Genomic DNA, 20,118 nt, shown 5'->3' with positions numbered 1-20,118 from the left:
AATTCAGCTTGGGCAAATACTGCCTGTTGCCTATCATAACTACAAATTTAAAATGCCGAGGATTTAATGCAAAAAAGAAAATAATCATAAAACAAACATTTCAATATTATCCGTCGCTAAAAATCACGATCTTCTGCATGCTGCCACGAACTGAAAAGCTTTCTAAGCGTTACCCCCTTCGCCCCCATTTCGCTGGATCGATACAAATGTGATTATTCAATAGGTTTAAGCTGGTTGACGATAAACAGTCAATCTGCATTCAATACATATCGCAAAAGAAATCTTAACCATTGATTCAATCGCATCATATGCTTACAGTTTTCAGTAAGTATAACAACTGATCGAACGTTACACTAAGTACGTGTTATATTATGTTACCTGTCTATGCAATCTCCTATTGAAAACCCTTCCCTTTATTCGTTTCATAATCTCATCTACGCTTAATTCCTTCTTTTCTGGAGATGTTAACACTTGTTGCCTTCCTTGCTTCTTAGTGCGATCGCAATTACTCGTTTGTGTTTATATTTCCGCGCATGCGCAATCAGTTTCTCATTCAATATGGAGGCGGATCGAAATGGAATTTCTTCGGGACGCAATATTAGTAATTTTTATTTTTATTTTAATTCTAAAGATAAATAAGGAGATGACAATTTCCGATGGTGGTAATAGTGAAAAATGTATAAATTTTATTATTGAAGAAAAATACATATGAGTCTATTCGTGTTTTCATAAAAATACTATTTGTCGGAGGTGTAGCACTTTTAAGGGTTGAATGTATGGCGACATGTATTGAATCGCAAAATGTATTGTCACTAACATGGCAATGACCAGATATGATATAAGTTAGGACTGTGATTGGGTTTATCACAACCAGAATATGATATGATCGTGACATTTCGGTGAATAAACTCTGTCACCGACGGTCATCAGACAAAATGTTTTAGTACTCGATAGGTTATAGTGTAACACGGGAAGTAAATCTTGTCAAGCTTCATTACATGTGTGTATCTTGTATGTGTGTTGTGTAATCGTCCTTGTGATGATCCGGGTACTTGTCATTAAGGGCGGCCATTTTAACAATTAGTTTTCACAGGGTTGTATGAGTAAGTAAATTCTTATTGAAGCATATTATTTTCTATTTTGATATAAATGTTGTCAAGCAACACAGTCTCAATCAAACCAAAGCCCAAACCAGGTTAGAAAACAATATTTTAATGTAATAAATGATAAAAAGAATAATCAACATGGTTGGTAAATAAATGTAAAGCACTTTGTCATTGTTAAATATATTTCACAGCACGACTGAGATTAAGATTGTACATGAAAACATCGTTGGAATAAATAAAGGTAAAGAACATTGTCTTGAAATTCAAAATGTGGTTATCAGGCCTAGTGATGAAAGGAGTACTGCGTGATGAGTACAATAGAGATTAAACATAAATATAGTGCTAATACTCAAAATAATATTTTGTGAACTACGTCATAGAAATTTTCTTAAATGATAAGTTAGTACTTCATCGCATGTCTGAATGGACACCTCGTCATTATTACAGTTAAATTCTGGTATTTAATTTTAGTTATTGTTTTTTATCTATGCATGTTCACCCAGATAAACATCAAGATATACCGGCCAACCGTTTCACTCAACACTGTTATGATACGATGGGAAGTCAGTATTCTTTGCGTAGCTTCAGAATAAACAGAAAAAGATTAATCCAACAAAATTGGAGCACTATTCTGTATCTCTTGCAAACAAAAGACATATACATTTTAAATGTTTACTTTAAAATCCTAAAAACCCTACATTTCCGTATATTCAATCGTTGCGGTTGATGAATTTCGCCAACGATGCTAATTCAATAGACAAAATTTGATCAGTAGAACAATTAATGGTTTCTTAAAAGGGACAGGGTCCGATGACTCCTAAACGTGGAAGGGTGTACGTCTGATTTTTTAATTGTTGATATCGAAAGAAACTGTACATATTCAAATGATAAAATTAATAATAATATAGAGGACAATGCGGGCACATGTGTAAGAGAAAGTTCGTTCAATAAACACGTTTTAAAACCAAGCCTACATGCATGTTGTGCCCATTCTTCTTTCATTTTGCTCTTTAGAAGGCAACCTGGCCAGCCACAAAGACACAGAGGAGCAGCAGGACAGCAGATACCTTTGTAATGGCTGAAAATCAATAAACATTGAATAATTATGTCAAAATCTTAAATTCCATTTACCAGCGACTAATTAAGTGCAATAGTACTATTTAGACTGCAGAAAAATAGTGCCAATTGGGTTCGGTATTAAGTTAAATCTGTCCATATAAAAAAAGTCAATTCAAATTCCATATAAACATATATTAAATACATTTGAACTTCAAACAATGCTATATAAGCATAATACATATAACTTGTTTCAATCAATTTTAACTAATTATGATCAACTTGTTTTAATTGATTGATTGTAACCTAATCAAATTGTTATATAAAATCACGTAAATTCTTCTATAGCCCGCCCTACTACATGAATGAAGCTATATACTTTTTAATACGATGCCCTCATTGCAAACGTAAATGTATCTTTTATGAATATTACTTGATTATATTAAAGTACAAATATTGTCAAATTATTCCGTTTACGGGTCTTTGTCTCGTTATGCAAGTTTATTTTTCTATTGTTGTCAATTTGGACAAACGTCATCATGTGACCCTTATTTTTTCTGGAACGTTTAAACCTTCGCCTTTCGGCTGTCAACTTTATATCTATATCACTATTGTTCTTGAATAGCTGGCTTACCTTCTGCAGCTCCGGATCCCCCGGTACCAGATGCTGCACACGCCTGCAGAACGGCAGCTGAACATCCGGCATACGTTGTTGTTTCGTCACTTCCGTCGTCACAGTCCGAGGAACAGTCACACTTGAAGGAATCTTCTACGCAACTGATTGACGATGGATTTGCACAAGAAAACCATCCAGATGGACAATTCTGAAAACAATCAACGGATTGTTACGTTACAAACGTTTAGATGTGAATTCCTCTGTTATATATATTACATCGAAACATATCCAATGACTATCTTCTATCGTTTTTTATTTAATTATCTATTTATTTTATTTATTTATTCATATATTTATTTATGTGAAGCTGGAGAAACAACTGTTTTGACGTGATTGACATATACATAGTTATATCCTGACCTGCACATAGGTGCCGGGGGAGGCGCTTGGACAGGCACCAGAGTTGCACGTCTGAAACTCGCTGGAGTCTCCAACACATTGGAGGCCGCCATTGGCCGGAAGTGGATTGTCGCAGCTTCGTGAGCGTGACTGCTGTCCCCCTCCACACTGAGCCGTACACACTCCGTATGATCCCCAAGCTCCCCATGCTCCATCGACTTGAATTTAGAAAAGTAACATTATCCTAACTAATACATCAAATGAATGCGAAATTTGATACTTATATAGTGTTACTGATATGTCACGCTTAAAGATAAAATAAAAACAAACAAACAAAATATAGATAAATAAAAAACAAATTATAACAATGATTTTTTTTTTTTTAACAAATCATTCAAAAACATTTACAAAGCATAGACCATGCCGAGGCCTAACTAAGCAAAAATATGCCTGCTGATTATGCTGTCATCATCTGAACATAACCTAGATTTCACTAAGATTTACATGGGGTGACGCATGGGATGCCGACCGGAATACCTGGGCCTGATCCCTAAGTATTTGTTTTCCAGAATCGCCATATAAATCCACATTTTGCCAATATTTTACCGATTTTGAGTGAAAATTTTGGCTTGGCATGCATATGGATATCATCATTTAGTCTTCAACTTGATCTTCTATAAACACAATACATACTGATACAAACGGCCGTGTTACAGTCCTGGCTTTCGAAATCTGTCCCGTTACAGCTAGCACCCCCGTGGGCAGGAGCTGGGTTGGTACAGCTACGGGTTCGGTCCTGTGTGCCGCCTCCGCACGTGACAGTGCAGGTGCCCCACGGTGACCAGTCGGTGAATCCTCCATCAACTTAATTGGAAACCATGACGGTATTATACAATGGTAACGCTTTACGTGTTGAAATATGATTCATTCACATATTTGCATTGTAATTAAAAGTGTTTATTTCAATTTTTAACTGCATGACGACATACCCATATTTAGCTTTTGTATGTACATACACCATTGATACATAAACCAATTTGCATCCTTATACATGCATATCCAAAATTTCTTGTTTAAAAGTACCATGACGTTTGAAGTAAAACTGTTTATACAACAGCAACAAAAAGTATCACCTGAAACCTGAGGCTGCAAATTAATTGCCTAAATGAATAATGTTTGAATAAGACTTTAATGAAACCGAAACGTTTTTAAAATCAGCATACTTTTTCATGTGGAAATTTAACATTTCACTTACTTGGGCATGGGTTAAGTGTACAAGACGTCGCTTCAGAATCATCTCCTACACAACTGTCGCCGCCGTATTGAGGGGCGGGTGAGTCACATGCACGTGTGCGATTTTTGATACCTGTTGCACATGTCACAGAACAGTCTCCCCAAGACGCCCATTGTCCATATTCGCCATGTACTAAACAAGAAGAAAATACTTACAACACGTTTGTTTGATCTCAAAATAAGAATTTTCTGTCTGTTTTCTTTGTTCTGTTCATACGTTTTAAGTTTACTTTGTAAATTCAGTTTTATTGACGACCAAAATATCACTGTAACTTATTATGTTCGAAGTAAATGCATTTATATCAAAACACATGTAGTATACACAAATGTATTGCAATTAGTACAGTTTGTGATCAAATTCCTTGGCAGTGAAGAAAAAAGGCCATCCTTTGTAAAATCTTATTTTCTTATACTTGTATAATGCATTAAACCCACATTACGAGAACTATGCTATCAAAGTACGCACTTGGACAGTAGGTAGTTGTAGTGCAGGACTGAGTCTCTGTGCCATCTCCTACACACTGGGCACCGTCATACGCTGGAGCTGGATCTGAACAATTCCTAGTCCGTTGCATGATTCCCGTCTGTGAGCTTCCGAAGTCCATGCAGGTCAATGAGCAATCACCAAAGGACCCCCAGCCAGCCCAGTTACCGTCAACTACAAAAAAAAATAGAATTAGTATCTACGGTCCGAAATCGGACATCATCGGCACTCTCCGGGTTAATCCGTGAACTCACGAAAATATACGAAGTGATGAACCGAAAACCTAGGACGAACGATGTCCTTTTATAGTAAAGGTGACATAAAGATTTCTGACGATGTGTCCATTCAATTGGCTGCCAAAGTGATTTTTATTTGTTATAATATGCAAGAATAATATTATTTCCCTTTATTGTTTGTGCCTTATGAAGTGTGTTTTTTGATATACTCAATGTTTTGCGGTATTGAAAAGTCGACAACCAACATTCCAATTACACAACATAATTAATTAATTTATGAAAACAAATTAATCATTATTCTTACAGAAAAATATCGATATTTTGTGAAATATATTTTTTTTTCAAAGAAACCCGTGTGTATGTAGCATATCTCTCTTACTGAAATATAAACAATATTTAAGTGACGGAATACATTGGTTTCATGAAGTCGGAAATATAAACGTAATATAGCTTTTGTGGTATATCTTATGTATTTGTATTTGTTTTAAGCATATATGTTTATACTGTAAAATGTAACCAATGAAACTACCAATTAATTTCATCATATTAAAAAGTGGCGTTCACTTACCTGGGGCAGGTTTGGCGCAATCCTCATCAAACAAGCCATCTCCATCATCATCTAATATAGAAAGATCGATATCATTATTGCATTACAAAATGACGTCATCATACTGATAATAATAATGATAATAATATTTTGGTGTTAAATTTACCGCTATATCACATCAACATCGTCTCAAAGCGGTTCACAAATTATCCGTGTTCATCGGGCCTTTAGCAACTAGCCTATGTTTTCCTCAACTCCATTGGGCGTATACAGCCGGAGCTGCCATTTTGGCGCTTACGGCTTACACACATTTCTTGCACTACGCTACCACGCACTCATTTACAGCTGAGCCGACTAGATCACAACGGAGTAAAGTATGTTGTTTAAGGATACAGCTGATAAACATAAGTTAAGGAGAGGGCATATATAGGCATTAACCTATTGTCAAATAGCCATTAATTTTTATCAATACAATCTTTGTGAAATGCTATGAAATTAAATCAATCTATAAAATTTGACTGGCAATTTCCTTTAATCTGCGATACTCAACTATACACTGCAATACAGTATATTACAGTGTATCGTAGAGGAGAAGAAATTAAAAAATCTAATTTTAATTAGATTAGAAATGAAGTAACACAGCACATTTACCCTATGTTGTAAAACTGATAGAAGAAGTTTCAATACGCCAATGGAATGCAGTGGCTTTCAACTGTTCCAACCCATAAACACTTAATCATATCGTCATCTATAAAGTGTAACTTCTATTTTATTTATTAGTTAATTATATGTTTATCCACTTTTTGTACCTATCAAGTATAATTAATATTTTAGACAACTGGCTAGTCTGTACAAGCATTCCAAACAAATGACGTTGTTTTAACATAATGACATGTACAATCACCGCGCGCAATCTGCACGTGACAGTCTCGTTACGAACCTGCTCCATTATTGGCCGTCGTACACAATTCTTCATCTATCAGACCGTCACAATCGTTGTCCAAGCCATCACCAACCACTGTGGTACTGGGGACACAAACCTGCCGGAATGGTACACAATATATAGGGTGAATAAATTTGATCGTAGGAAGCCTATAAAACAGTTTTACGCCAAATCAGCGCCGATGGGTGATTTTTAGGTATACGTAGTTAACGAAAGGTTGTTCTATCGGCTTTTTTCAACATTTGTGCTTCTATTGAAATATATACTGATACTTACGGTGTTGATTGGAGCCATGCGCATGCCTGTTGTAAAACCGTATGTTTCGTAATTGGCTTGGCCGTATAAGTAACCTCCGAAGATGGAGATTGTCGAGGTGTGCCGAACTGTATGGGAGCCGTGGCTAAGAGAAACATATCCGGCGACATAGTCGGTACCGCTAATGCTGTTATAGGTGGTGGAAGGAAACGCAGCACCATCCAGTCGGAGTCCATCCTTTTCCGAGTCTTTTACCACAAACATGAAGTAGTTATTATACGATCCCTAAAACAGAGTCAACAGAACGTTTGTATCAAACAGTAATATTGTACATTGTTTTGCTATAGAGTAGCAATAAGTTACAAAGATGCTTTTTTGAAACTTTGTTTCAAGTGACTTGGCAATAGCATGAAGGATCTTATTAGAGACAATTATTTTGATGATAGCTTCATTATGACGATAGTATGTTTTACTGAATTTCGAACATCATTAAAGATTGGTCTCACATTTTATCTATAGTAAATAAATAGTATTTGTCCCCTGAAATGCAGTCATTAAATGGAATATAAATAATTAAACAGCTTTTTTGTTTTATTTTGGGGTTTTTTTCGGCGAATGCATTTTAAATTTTGTTTAGGACGTACCTAATTACATGTGTATGTATATCAAATTCAGACATTGGGGAATACGGATATCATCTGGTTTTAAGATTAGGACAAATACGTAGCACCCAAGTGTGTATCCCCTGCTACCAATAAGAAAATATTTGCAGGTGTCTATGTTCTGTATGTTTATCATAGATTGACAAGCAATTCCAACAAAGAAATGCTGAATATTGCGGATCTCTTCTTTGTCAAAAAAGTGAGACAGAGCAATGTAATATGACTCTCTACGTTTCTACATTAGCGTAAGAATATAACAAATTAATAGTTCCATTTGTTAAATGCCTTATTGGATTAAGGATTTTTGTTTTAAACGATTTATATATTTTGTATAATTCGTACAGGTGTTGCAGTGTACTTACTTGGGAGTATCTAGGCGTCGCAAAGGTGTAGTCTGCTGCAAACTGCTCGATAGGCGGAATGATCATCATCATAGGGTCAGACTTTTCGCTACTTGACTGCTGGCTCAAGCAAAACTGTACCAACAAAATTGGTTTGTCGGTTGTAACTTTACAGTAAGCTGCAGACGGAATCTCCTTTTGGATCATGTCACCAGCGGTAGCAAGAGTAAAAGTATCACTGAACCCACCCGTGATCGTAACTACCGTGGAGTCCTCACTGGCTATGAAACGGAAGTAGTCTCCAACCGTTCGCAAGGGAATAGGAACTGTGATGAAATTCTTACCCCAGGAATCCACACGTGTCAGTTGTTCAACTAAATGATCCGAACTTCCGCCAGTTCCAATCTTTGTTTTCTTGTTTCCGCTGAAAACGGCAATGTTTTTGTCAGCCTCGACTTTGGTGCCGGTAAGATCCCCAGAGCTTTTAAATTGAAATGTATCGAATCTGTCCATTGATAGCGAAAATGAGTCTCCGGAGTAGTAATATGTACTGTCATAGTACACATAATCTGTAGATAGAGCTGTTCCCAGTGTTACTGTAACCGTTGTAGAATCATTCACGGCAGCAACCAATATCTCGCATTGTTGTGATGGAGGATAGTATGTAACGGCAAAATACTCCTTACCAATAACATCGGTGGGAAGACCTAGAAATGCATCACATGAATATGTTTCCTTGTTGATACCGTAGATCACGACTTCGTCGTCCGCGGTTATCCATATTCCCTTGGAATCCAAGTTCGTTCCCGACATACGAATTAGGGGCGAGAATGCCAACTCTTTTACATACCCCGAAGTGACGGTGAAACTCTCGCTGATTCCTGCTGTAGAATAACGTGGTGCTGAGATTTGAACGTTGACGGTTGTTGTTTTCATGGTCGTCACGAAGAGTTCGACGTCAAAATTAGCTGCGATGTTTTCCATATAGCCTATGATAAACTCGCTACCAGCATTGTCAGGTGCACCTGCAAATTTTGAAAGCTTTTTGTTCATCAAATATTTTTTATCAAATTGCAATAAAACCTGTAAAATGTATTTGTCGCGATTTCCCTCCATACGGTTGTTAAATGTATTTGATAAATGTTCCACAAAATCCTACATTATTTAGTCGACTGGAGGCGCGGAAAAGTGATGAATAAAATTGATTTAAGCATAAGTAGCAACATAAAATGTTATTTGAAGAGATCAAGTGCATAATATTCAATTACGAATGTTAACTTTGAATATTTTTGACTTTTGGAGGTCTTTGTTGAATTGGTAAAGTTTTGATAATTTAGAATGCTTGCAGCGTATTTCAAAATATAAAGAGCGCCATTACATTTCCTATCATTTCATTAAGAAAGTTGATATTAATTATAATAGAAAATTCATAGATAAAGATATCAGTCAAAACCAATACAATCTTGATAATCAATACACAAAGCAGAACTACTTACACAATGCTGAGACAAGCAAACACGCGGCAAGAACCGAACGCAGGACAACTGAAATAGGATCAACATCAAATAAAATCCATCTTATCATCAGGGAACAGATCAAAAACAAAAAGGATAAGGCCATGTGTTCGTGTTCTTGATGTAATTCCTAAAACCATTTCTCAATCATCAAAGGCAGGTGACTTTATCTGATAAATCTATTTTGTTATTAAGTATTGGATGATAATGCAGTGTGTGTCTCGCTATCATATTTTATAATAATTTGTGATAGATATTGCAAATTACACAAGATTCTATGTTTATAAATGTGGAATCACTTAGAAATGTCAAGTGAATCTCATCAAATAGTTTGAAAATTTATCGCCAACAAATAACACCAAATGTTTTAAAACATATATAAATTGCGTTATCTATTGTACGGACGGTAATTCAGTACTATGTTGTAATATTATATATCATTCAAATGCAACATAATACAAAATTTGACAAAATTGTCTAAAACTTTCTTGAGAAGTTGCTTATTATGAGCACTCTAAACATTAATCTTTAAGTTAAGCAATACTTTCCTTTTATATTCTATGTAATTCAACTACATGTATATCAGTACGTCCTTTTACAAACAATTATATTAAATATTCGAGAGTATACCTTTAGCCATGATGCTGCCGATAGGTCTACCGTCTACGAATGCTCCTTACTTGTCTAACCGATAGACTCCAGTCCAAATGTTTATAAGAGCACCTATATTCATATGAGCAAGCAGGTTAATTTATAATTAAACAGCTATGTCAGTCGTCATTTACTTGACAGTGGTCCAATGTTGATTGTTGAATTTATTTAGTTTTTTATTGTTCTGCTTAGTAAACTAAATTGTTTAAAAGAACACTTACTGTCTAGGTATTTAATTTATATACATAAGTACATAAAAGAATTAGTTAGTCTACCACAATTGTCATACTTACATATTTATCTATTATCATTGCTGCTACTCTAAACCCGTTAGGAATGTAGCTACAACAATAATTCTTTTGTAATATGAAAAGGGCTAAGACAGCTTACGATAGTGTCGCATAATCTCTGTGGTGACACCAGTGATGTCGACATCAGTAAGCAACACCTCTTGTGAAATAAATGTAAAATTAATGGTCTGAGATATGTAGGTCATTGTTGATTACATATAGTGTGGTATGGAAAATCGATTGAATTCTTCATTTTCTGCAACACAAATTTAATTTACAATATTCACTGAAAACGTATGATGATGAGGTTTTGCTGTGACTAGTGTCATTTGTGATCGGGAGGTTACGTACCTATCCAAACACAATTACAGTAACAACTTTATTATTTCATCATCAGTCGATATTTTTTTCATGTGAATAAAACCGCATATCGACCTCATCAAAAAACGTTAATTGCAACAAGCTTCAGGGGATATATCACTACAAAGAGAGTTAGTTCAATAAGGCATAAAATAACAAAGAACAATCACCTTAAACAATGAAAGACAAGTCCTGGTGTTTTGGAACTGTGGTGCCTTTTTATTTATCGACAGTGTCATCGAAATAAATCTATGTCCATTGTAAGTACAGAGAAGTTTTAAATGTGATATCCAGATGGCGGAGAATATCTCATTTGAAACATAAATGGAAATATTGCGAAATCGGGACAAGTGAAGGGATGTTTTTCAGTATAGACACTGCAAAGAGTAACTTGTGACTGCAACAGAAAATAACGGTACATTTGAATTTATGAATTTTATTTATCTTTCATGCGTTTCAGTGCGAAATGTTCTAGGTCGAAGCCATACTGAACTAACACAAATAATATTGATTGGAAAGATCTGCGTCCGACAGTCTAATTATGTTAGCCGGCTGACGTGTTTTTTGAGGAATTCATAAGTCCAGCAAAATAAATTTTGATGAGCGAAGAAAAAATTATAACAGCAACAAGATTCCTCGACTTTTATTCGCGTATTGATTTGATTTGTTAGATTCGTCGTCCTCTTAACATATATGGGTAGAAACAGAAAAGTATAAAATTTGTAAAACTATACGATATATATCAAACAAATAACTTATGTGAATGACGCAATATGTAGTGCTCAAGTAACGTCAGAGGGATATATTCGATAAAAGTGGCTAAATGACATACGAACAGGGTTGTCAAAGCATCTTATACCGGTAACACTAACCGATAGAAAACATTCTGCGAGCCACATCAACCTAAAACTTGAAAAGGAGGATGTGTAAAACGTACCTTTAGGATCATAGATCAGGGGTTAAAACCAATTTACATAATGACATTTCTATGGGAATTAAGCAGTTTAATTACAAAATGGTATTTGCATCGATCAAATGAAAATTTTCAACTTTGGTAGTCAAACATGCCTATTGTTTTTTATGTTAATTGGGTCTCGTGAAACCACACCAGGACTTATCAGCAGTCAAGACGCATAAGAGCGGACAAAGAGTGATGTGATTTATCATGTGTATAACGGACGAGTAGAAGGGGGTCCATATAACCATATATTTACATTTGCTCCGCATTTCCCCATTGACACAATGCTAAGAGGCAGTTGCCACCATACGCCTATAACACCCAGTGCCTCAGGCTATAACACCCGGTGGGTCATGTGACATTAAAAAACGCGGGATTTTTTTGTGTTTGTTTATTTTTTTTCAAAGTTGACGAAAATGGTAAGACTATGTAAATATAAGTATTGAACAGTGGTTCCAATGTTGTTATAATCGATATGGCAGCAAGATGTATAGTGGGCAAATGTAGCATGGAACCCTAACGGGTTCGTGCCATTTGCCCACCATACATCTTGCTGCTATATCGACTATAACAACTTTGAAACTACTGTTCATTGCTTACATAACATGCTATGTCGTAATTACAAGATAAATAAGTCGTGATTACAAGATAAATTAGTCGTAATTACGATATATGAAGTTCACTAATTTAATTTATTTTAAAAAAGGCAGTAACATTTACTTTGCATTGGTATGTCTAAATCAACGGATTCAATAGAAACTTATAAAGATAGTCAACAGCAGGCATTGTAAACGTAAGGTATTGAGATCGCTTACTTTTATCAACCAGCACAAATAACCAAACTACCTACTGTTTTATGTTCTGTAACTTCAAGTCTACAAAACTTTGTTGACGTCTAAATGAATTCAAAATGTTTAGTCGCGAAATAATATCATAATCTTTCTGTAGTCATTATACAGTTAAGATTGTATGTCTGCACTTGGTAGGCATTGCTAATGATCCTTAGTCGTCGAGATTTGCCTTAAGCTGCTTGTCATGATTACATTCATATAATTTAAACTTGTTTGTGACAAGCATTTTCATTGGCTTTTACGTTTATGTTATCAGCTCATAACGTCAAAAATTACGTCGTCGTTATAATGTCGCTTTTGATTGACGGATGGAGCAGCGTAATAATTTGTAAGAGAAAAGAGTTCATCAATAAAGTGATTTTTGCAGGATATAGATTGAATTATAAAGATTACTTTAGATATATTTTTATGTTATGAAATTATTGCACAAAAAACCGGAGTGTACTCTAATCAAAAACCGCTTTGCGGTTTATTTAGAGGAAACCCACCAACACCAACACCACCCCCACCCAGCTTTTTATACCTCCAAACACAACATAAAGTATATATTGAAGTCAATCTTTAATTAGATAATGACACGGTTCAGAAAATGCATATATACTTGACATCCTTTTCGGAATCCAGTATTTAATATTATAAACTCCATTGCATTTCTTTCGGCCTATTTTGTTCGCCCTCCGTTGCGTTTTAGGTATTAACTCGTTGGACCTTCAGCATCAATTACGGGTCCTACAATGACGAAACCGCTGTTTAATTCAGTCTTATTTTTTATATTCAAAAGTCTTAATATATATTGTGTGTCAAATCCTGAGTAAGCGATAAGATTCACACAAATTATGACCTAAACTGCCGTATTGACTGACGTTTTGTTTTCGACTTTGCTACATTTCTGAATCAATACTTATTCGTCAATATTATTTATGGATAGAGCATCCTACTGTTTTCTGTATTACTTGCTATTTTAGCCAGAGTGCAAATAATCCAACCCATCATCGGTTAAAATGACCTGATAGCAGTATAATAGGGTACTGTCAGTCACCACAATCTAATGCTGATGTTGCATACGAAGGCAAGGTAGGCAATTTAAGATATTTACCAAACAAAATATTGAAGAGGAAAAGGAATTGCAATGAAGTTAATTTTGTACGTTGGTCTGCACATACACAAGCGTATCTTATCGTTTTAATCGACTTGCATGTTACACATTTTCAGGAAACGGTATTTTTGCCCAAGGTGAAGATTCACAGGGTAACGACGCCAAATAAAGCTATCAATTGGTGATGAATTTTATCAATTTGCAGTAATTGCTTGAGATTTCATAGCATAGTAGTCAATGATTTGCAAATGCCTAGCATTAACTTGTTAACATTTTTTTTACTTTCAGGTTAAGTCGCACCAAATTATTTGTTTTAGTGTAGGTCATGAGAATTACACATTTTAATATGTCAAGAATGAGGTATCGAAGTGGTTTTTGACAGTATTAATTGCTAGATGCTGATCATTTTTAAAAAATCGTCTTTTGGTGCTAGAAAAAAACTTGAGATGGATTTTATGCAATACTGATCTCTGCTTACTCTGCAAAGCATGCGAAGTACGTAAACACTGAGGTTACCATTCGTAATTATACGATGTAGCTTGGTACCTAGTCTTTTTTAACGTTATATTCTAGTTTAAAGTTTTAGTGTGAGGATTTTATTTCACTACCAATGAATGTTAATACGTGACGTTTCGATGACTAGTACAGTATGTACACTGTCACCTTCATCAGACAAACGACCAGGGCAGCATGTGTACACAAAATTGTAAAACGTGTATAAGTTGTCTTCGAAACTTGAAGATCGATGTCGATTTCGGCTATGCTGTTGTGTTACAATACTATGCTGTAGTATTGTAATTGTATCGAAGACAACTCGTACACGTTTTACACCTTTGTGTATTCACATCCTGCCCTGATGAAGGTGACAATGTACATATACCGTGCAGGTCATCGAAACGCAACATAATACATAATTTTGATGCATACTAAATCAAGAAATTCTTTTAACGTTATTAAAGCTGTCAACCTGAGAAAGAAAAGAAGCTATTCAGAAACCTTATCACTCACTAGGCGTGTGTACAAATGAGAATCAAATTGAAAATTATTGATTATTTTGATAAACAAGATTCGTATTTCTATGGTATAAAATCACCATAAATATCAACAAATCGAATGCTAGATGAAATTAATGCTGCACATAAAATTTGGTTATAACAGTCTGGAAATTGAATGTCGGTAATGATGTTTTGATGAAATGGTATTAATGGTTACATCCTACCGTTTCAATGACCATAAACTTGCATTAGATTTCGTCTGCCATTCTGCCATGTTTACCTCTAAGCATGCCACCTAAATATTCAAGTTAATTAATTAGTTGGACTAAAATAGGAACTAGTACCTGATGTTATTTAAGGAACGCGCCTGGTTTGCAATGTAAACAAATGACTACAAGAATTATGGCAACTGGAGGGCCGCCAACAGGCCAAGAATAAGATGAAAGAATGTAAACAAGTGTGTTGATTGTTAAGACACACCCAGATGATTGGATTATATATTCCTGGTCGTGTCGAACTTAATATCTAACACAAGAAGCGAACCTGTTGAGATTAGATAGTGAATAAGTTATGCTAGTGGCGATCTTTATCAAGTTGACCAACGGACAAATAAAACGTAAAGCTTTTTTTTCGAATCCAATCAATTTTAATCCAAAAAAACCTTTAAATCATCAAAGACCAAAAACCACCGACACTGCACAGAAGATGATGAAAAGTGCATCTTAAAAATCTTATATTTTTTTCTTGTTCCTGGATCCCAAATTGAATAATTAATTACGTTTCCATGATAATATCATCTCCTGAAATGTAATGAGTCTGTTATCTTAAGGGATCACTTACGTCACAGGATTTTTGATATTCACGTGAACAAAAGTATGTCCAGTTTGCAGGATAACGAATCTCAAGATAAATAAATAAATAAATAAATACAAAAATAGCTGGCATTGGTTCGTTTTTACTGTCATTGTCGTATCATAGGAGGAATTGACGATTGTTTTTGCAATCTTATCATTATCTACCGATAATAATTACCGACGGATTTATAACATATACAAATCACATTTCCCTCGTAATATTCACTGTAAAAGAAATTGAGATTTTTTTATGAAAGATTATATTGTTATATCAGTTGAAATAGATGACGTTTTGTGAGAAAATATCGCAGATCCTGTGTGTGCGTTTTAGGAAAACTGGGAACAAAATTATTTTCAGTAGTTGCGTAAAACAGTTGAAAATAAAATCTGCATTTCGTATAGTTTATGAAATAAGGATATCCCTGCCTATATTTCGGACAGTCCTACTTAATAGGCTGTTGTAGGATTAAATTTTATTCGGTTAGCATATCACGTATACTTAACTACCTGAACACTCCGGTCAGTAGGACAAACATTATCACACTAACCGGATCAGATGAAATAATATTTAAACAACTGTAGTCGATTCGAGTACGTAGGATTATTAAAACACAATGTAATTGTCTGAGTTAAAAATTTATGTGAGGTCAATATTCTTGTGCATGTCGCGATATTGTACTTATACCATAAAAGTAACAGTCGAGTGGTCGGGAGGCACATTGTTAACACACTTGCCTTTCACCTGGGTTGCCAGGGTTCGATTCTTCAATCGCACGTGAAAAGGCTATTGGGTCACCAGCCCGACTACGCGAATTTTCTGGTTTCCTTCGTTATTCCATCCGGGCCTACAAGCGTTGATTAAACTTGATCCGCAAATGTTGTAAAAATAGATAACGTTTTTATATATTTGTATGTATCATATAAGTAACAAAACTACATTTGCTAAATAGTGTGCGCTTGCATGACATCGCTTTTAACTTGCACTGTAATTTTTTTAAACCTTTTATTTTGCTGTTTATCTGTATGTAACTTGTTGGAATTCACTTGTGTCTTGATAAAGGGGTGGATTGTCTTCGGAAATTAACTTGTCTGTACTGCCTTTATTATTACATGACCAATTAATTACAATAGGCCTTCGGCGAATGAATTATCGACCAAAGGGATCATTTAAATATATATCATTTTTTGTTTATCAACTAAACATTTGTAACTGTTTCAAGCTCTATATCTGTATGTGATTTGTTGGAATTTACTTGTGTCTTGATAAAGGGATTGCCTTCGTCTTGTCTGTACTGCCCTTATTATTACATGACCAATGATAAAAGTAACAATGATTTTTATAAACAGTACCTTCAGTTGTTTGTTAGGATTACTCCACTGAATCCTAATACTATATTATCTCCACCATTTTGAAACTTATATTAACATATCCTCGAGACCAAAATTCTAAAGCTCAATTTGATTTATAATTTTATTTTTCCAGAAACAAACGGCCACACTTTGCCTCATAATTGACGGTCAGCTTTCGACTTATCGTTAAGGGATGATTTGTTCTTTGCAGGAATAACGGTTTTGACGTCAGGCGTCCGCATCTAGTTGTGATATCTCAGTGTCATAGCACAATAAAAGCGTCCGTCAGTGACTTGTTCATTACACCATAGCAGTCATGACAGCGGAACTATCAGAAATATTTACCTGTATTCAACTGTTCAAAGCTTCTCCGCACAAGGAACTACGAACTTTTAAATGTGCAATCCTGACATCGATCATGAAACTTCTTAAGTTCTCGAAACAGCGTCTTGAAAGTGTTTTGTTTTTGTTTTTTTGTTTTTTTTGTCAATAATTGCAGAATTGGTATTTGGCAAAGCCCTTTAATCAGCTATGCCTTACAAATTATGTGGATTTAGGAAAGTATGATGTACAAATTTCTCTACCAGGAAATTTAAAAACTCACATATATCACACAGCTTAGTGGTAAGATGGATCGGTTAACCCGTTGTAAGTAAGGATTGAGATTGAGGGTTAACATGTCGGTATGTTTTATTATCATTTTCTATGAATTTAGATGACATTAGTTTAGCTACATATGATAATAATCACATTAGGGACCTACTGATAATGCCAGAAAACAAAACCACAAGCTGAAGAATACACATTTACATTTACATCTCTCCTTTCTTCAGCTTGGTAAATTATGACTGCTATGGAAAGCCGTATGGGACCCCCGACTCCGTTCAAGATTTTTAACTAAGAAATAATAACACTTGCGCGGAAAATGAAAAGCCGTGCAAGATTGGCGTACCGTTGAAGATTTTACCGTTAAAGATTTTTTCCGTTTAAGATTTGCCGCAGAAGATATGCTGTAGATGTAGAATTGCCGCTTTACCGTTGAAGATTTACCGTAGAAGATTTACAGTTGAGTTAGATATATATCACTCGGCCATACTCGACAGTTGAAGATTTTGTATTACCGTTGAAGAATTTTCCGTGTAATATTTGCCGTTAAAGGTTTTTCTTTTAACGTTGAAGATTTTGCCGCTAAAGATTTTTGCCGTGTAAGATTTTCCGTTGAAGATTTTTGCCGTGTAAGATTTGCCGTTAAAGATTTTACCGTTGAAGATTTTGCCGCTAAAGATTTTTGCCGTGTAAGATTTACCGTTGAAGATTTTTGCCGTTGAAGATTTAGTTCACACAGAAGGTACGTATCATGCGCATGCGCAATGACCTTGTATTAATGACTTGGATAATACAAAATAACAGAGACCTATATGTTTATAACTGCCTATTATAGGTAATAATAACACTGAGAGTGATTTATTAAACACGAATATAATTGATTTAGGTAATTATGAATCTAACATAACATAAAATAAGTTGATGAGTTCGTGGGATTATACATGTAAACATTTCCCTTTGTTGTGATGGTCACGTGCAGGTCGATATATAACACATAATTCCATTTCTTCCTTGACCAATCGCTAACTGTAGTACACATCGATTTTTAAATCGGTAACAGATAGATTCATATTTATCCCTTGACTACGAAACTGTTCTATTATTTCAATATATCAAGATGGATTATTTTAAGGATATTGTACCTTATTGAAACATTATAAATGCTATTCGAAGAATATTTTCTTGTTTGCGGTCATATTTATCACTGTATATTAATTAAAACACTAGCGGGAGGGGTCAAAATACAATAATTTCCATATGGTCTGAACCGCGCTAGTAAATGTAACATATTTGTTGAATGTTATTTATTTGTCTCAATGTGTGAAGATTAATTCAAAATAAATTATATTTTGATTGCCATTTTATACCGAGAATATGACCATATCGACTAAAACAATAGGTGCATGATCCATAATTGATAAATAATACATACATACAGATACATTAGATTTATTTGCTTGATTATACTATTGAACCGTAGTGTACATGTTTCAAAGTCTGCTCCGCCCCATAAATCACTCCAAAAGTTCAAATAAAGTTAGATATCAAGTTTTCAGAATTGTGCGTCTCGTCCAAAGGATATAATTGTGAGAGTGACAGAGTGCAAAATTGGAAATAAATAAGTTTTAATGCCGTATTGTTTTATCTGAAAACAAACCAGGCTAGCCCAGTTCCAGTATCCTGGCTGGTATGTGTCTGTCAACACTAGGGCATAGTAAGGAGATAATTTAGGTCACTTGAGGTCAGTTTAAACAGCCTTAGTGAGATCGTAACCCAGAGTAATATGTCATTTGATTAAATAGATAAATAAGATTAATGAATTTTAGTTTCTTGCATTCACATCTATAAACACAGACAAGACTTGTCCATTCACTACACTGTAGACCACAGGCACACGTGTGTGTTTCCCCTACAGTGTAAATTAGACCTTTGGGAGCTAGCTGTTGTAGCCAAACATGAAGAAAATTAATTGATACTGACAATGGTCCAGATAACACCAACATACACAAATTGCACCGAATCTCGGCCTTTACAAGTATTTTTCTTGATCAAATCTCTCATTATCGACACGCAGTATTAAAAATCGATGTGTACTGCAATTAGCGATTGGTCAAGGAAGAAATGAAATTATGTCTTATATATCGACCTGCACGTGACCATCACAACAAAGGGAAATGTTGATATGTATAATCTCATGAACTCATCAACTTATTTGATGTTATGTTAGATTCATAATTACCTAAATCAATTATATTTGTGTTTGATAAATCACTTTCAGTGTTATTATTACCTTTAATAGGCAGTTATAAACATATAGGTCTCTGTTATTTTGTATTATCCAAGTCATTAATACAAGGTCATTGCGCATGCGCATGATACGTACCTTCTGTGTGAACTAAATCTTCAACGGTAAAACTTCTACGGCAAAAATCTTCAACGGTAAATCTTACACGGCAAAAATCTTTAGCGGCAAAATCTTCAACGGTAAAATCTTTAGCGGCAAAAATCTTTAGCGGCAAAATCTTCAACGGTAAAAGAAAAACCTTTAACGGCAAATCTTACACGGAAAAATCTTCAACAGTAATACCAACTCTTTAACTGTCGAGTATGGCCGAGTGATATATATCTAATCTTCTACTGTAAATCTTCTACGGT

At 34.9% G+C, this 20,118-nt stretch overlaps 1 protein-coding gene across 1 annotated transcript; it reads right to left on the bottom strand.

Moving 5' to 3' along the window:
* Nucleotides 1-1,191: 1,191 nt before the first annotated feature.
* LOC117339625 lies at nt 1,192-10,166 on the bottom strand. The gene is made up of 12 exons (XM_033901318.1): nt 10,083-10,166; nt 9,435-9,482; nt 7,960-8,963; nt 6,957-7,220; nt 6,678-6,777; nt 5,759-5,809; nt 4,937-5,128; nt 4,433-4,603; nt 3,871-4,041; nt 3,199-3,395; nt 2,797-2,986; nt 1,192-2,184 (listed from the first exon to the last, which is right to left on the bottom strand). Exons 1-12 carry the CDS (start codon nt 10,090-10,092, stop codon nt 2,117-2,119), a joined length of 2,466 nt encoding a protein of 821 aa, XP_033757209.1. The 5' UTR covers nt 10,093-10,166; the 3' UTR covers nt 1,192-2,116.
* Between the last annotated feature and the right edge of the window lie 9,952 nt (nt 10,167-20,118).

This window comes from Pecten maximus, chromosome 12 (genome assembly GCF_902652985.1).
Source record: "Pecten maximus chromosome 12, xPecMax1.1, whole genome shotgun sequence".
NCBI lineage: Eukaryota > Metazoa > Mollusca > Bivalvia > Pectinida > Pectinidae > Pecten > Pecten maximus.
Note: the sequence above shows the minus strand (reverse complement) of the source record. Positions and strands in the feature narration are given on the sequence as shown.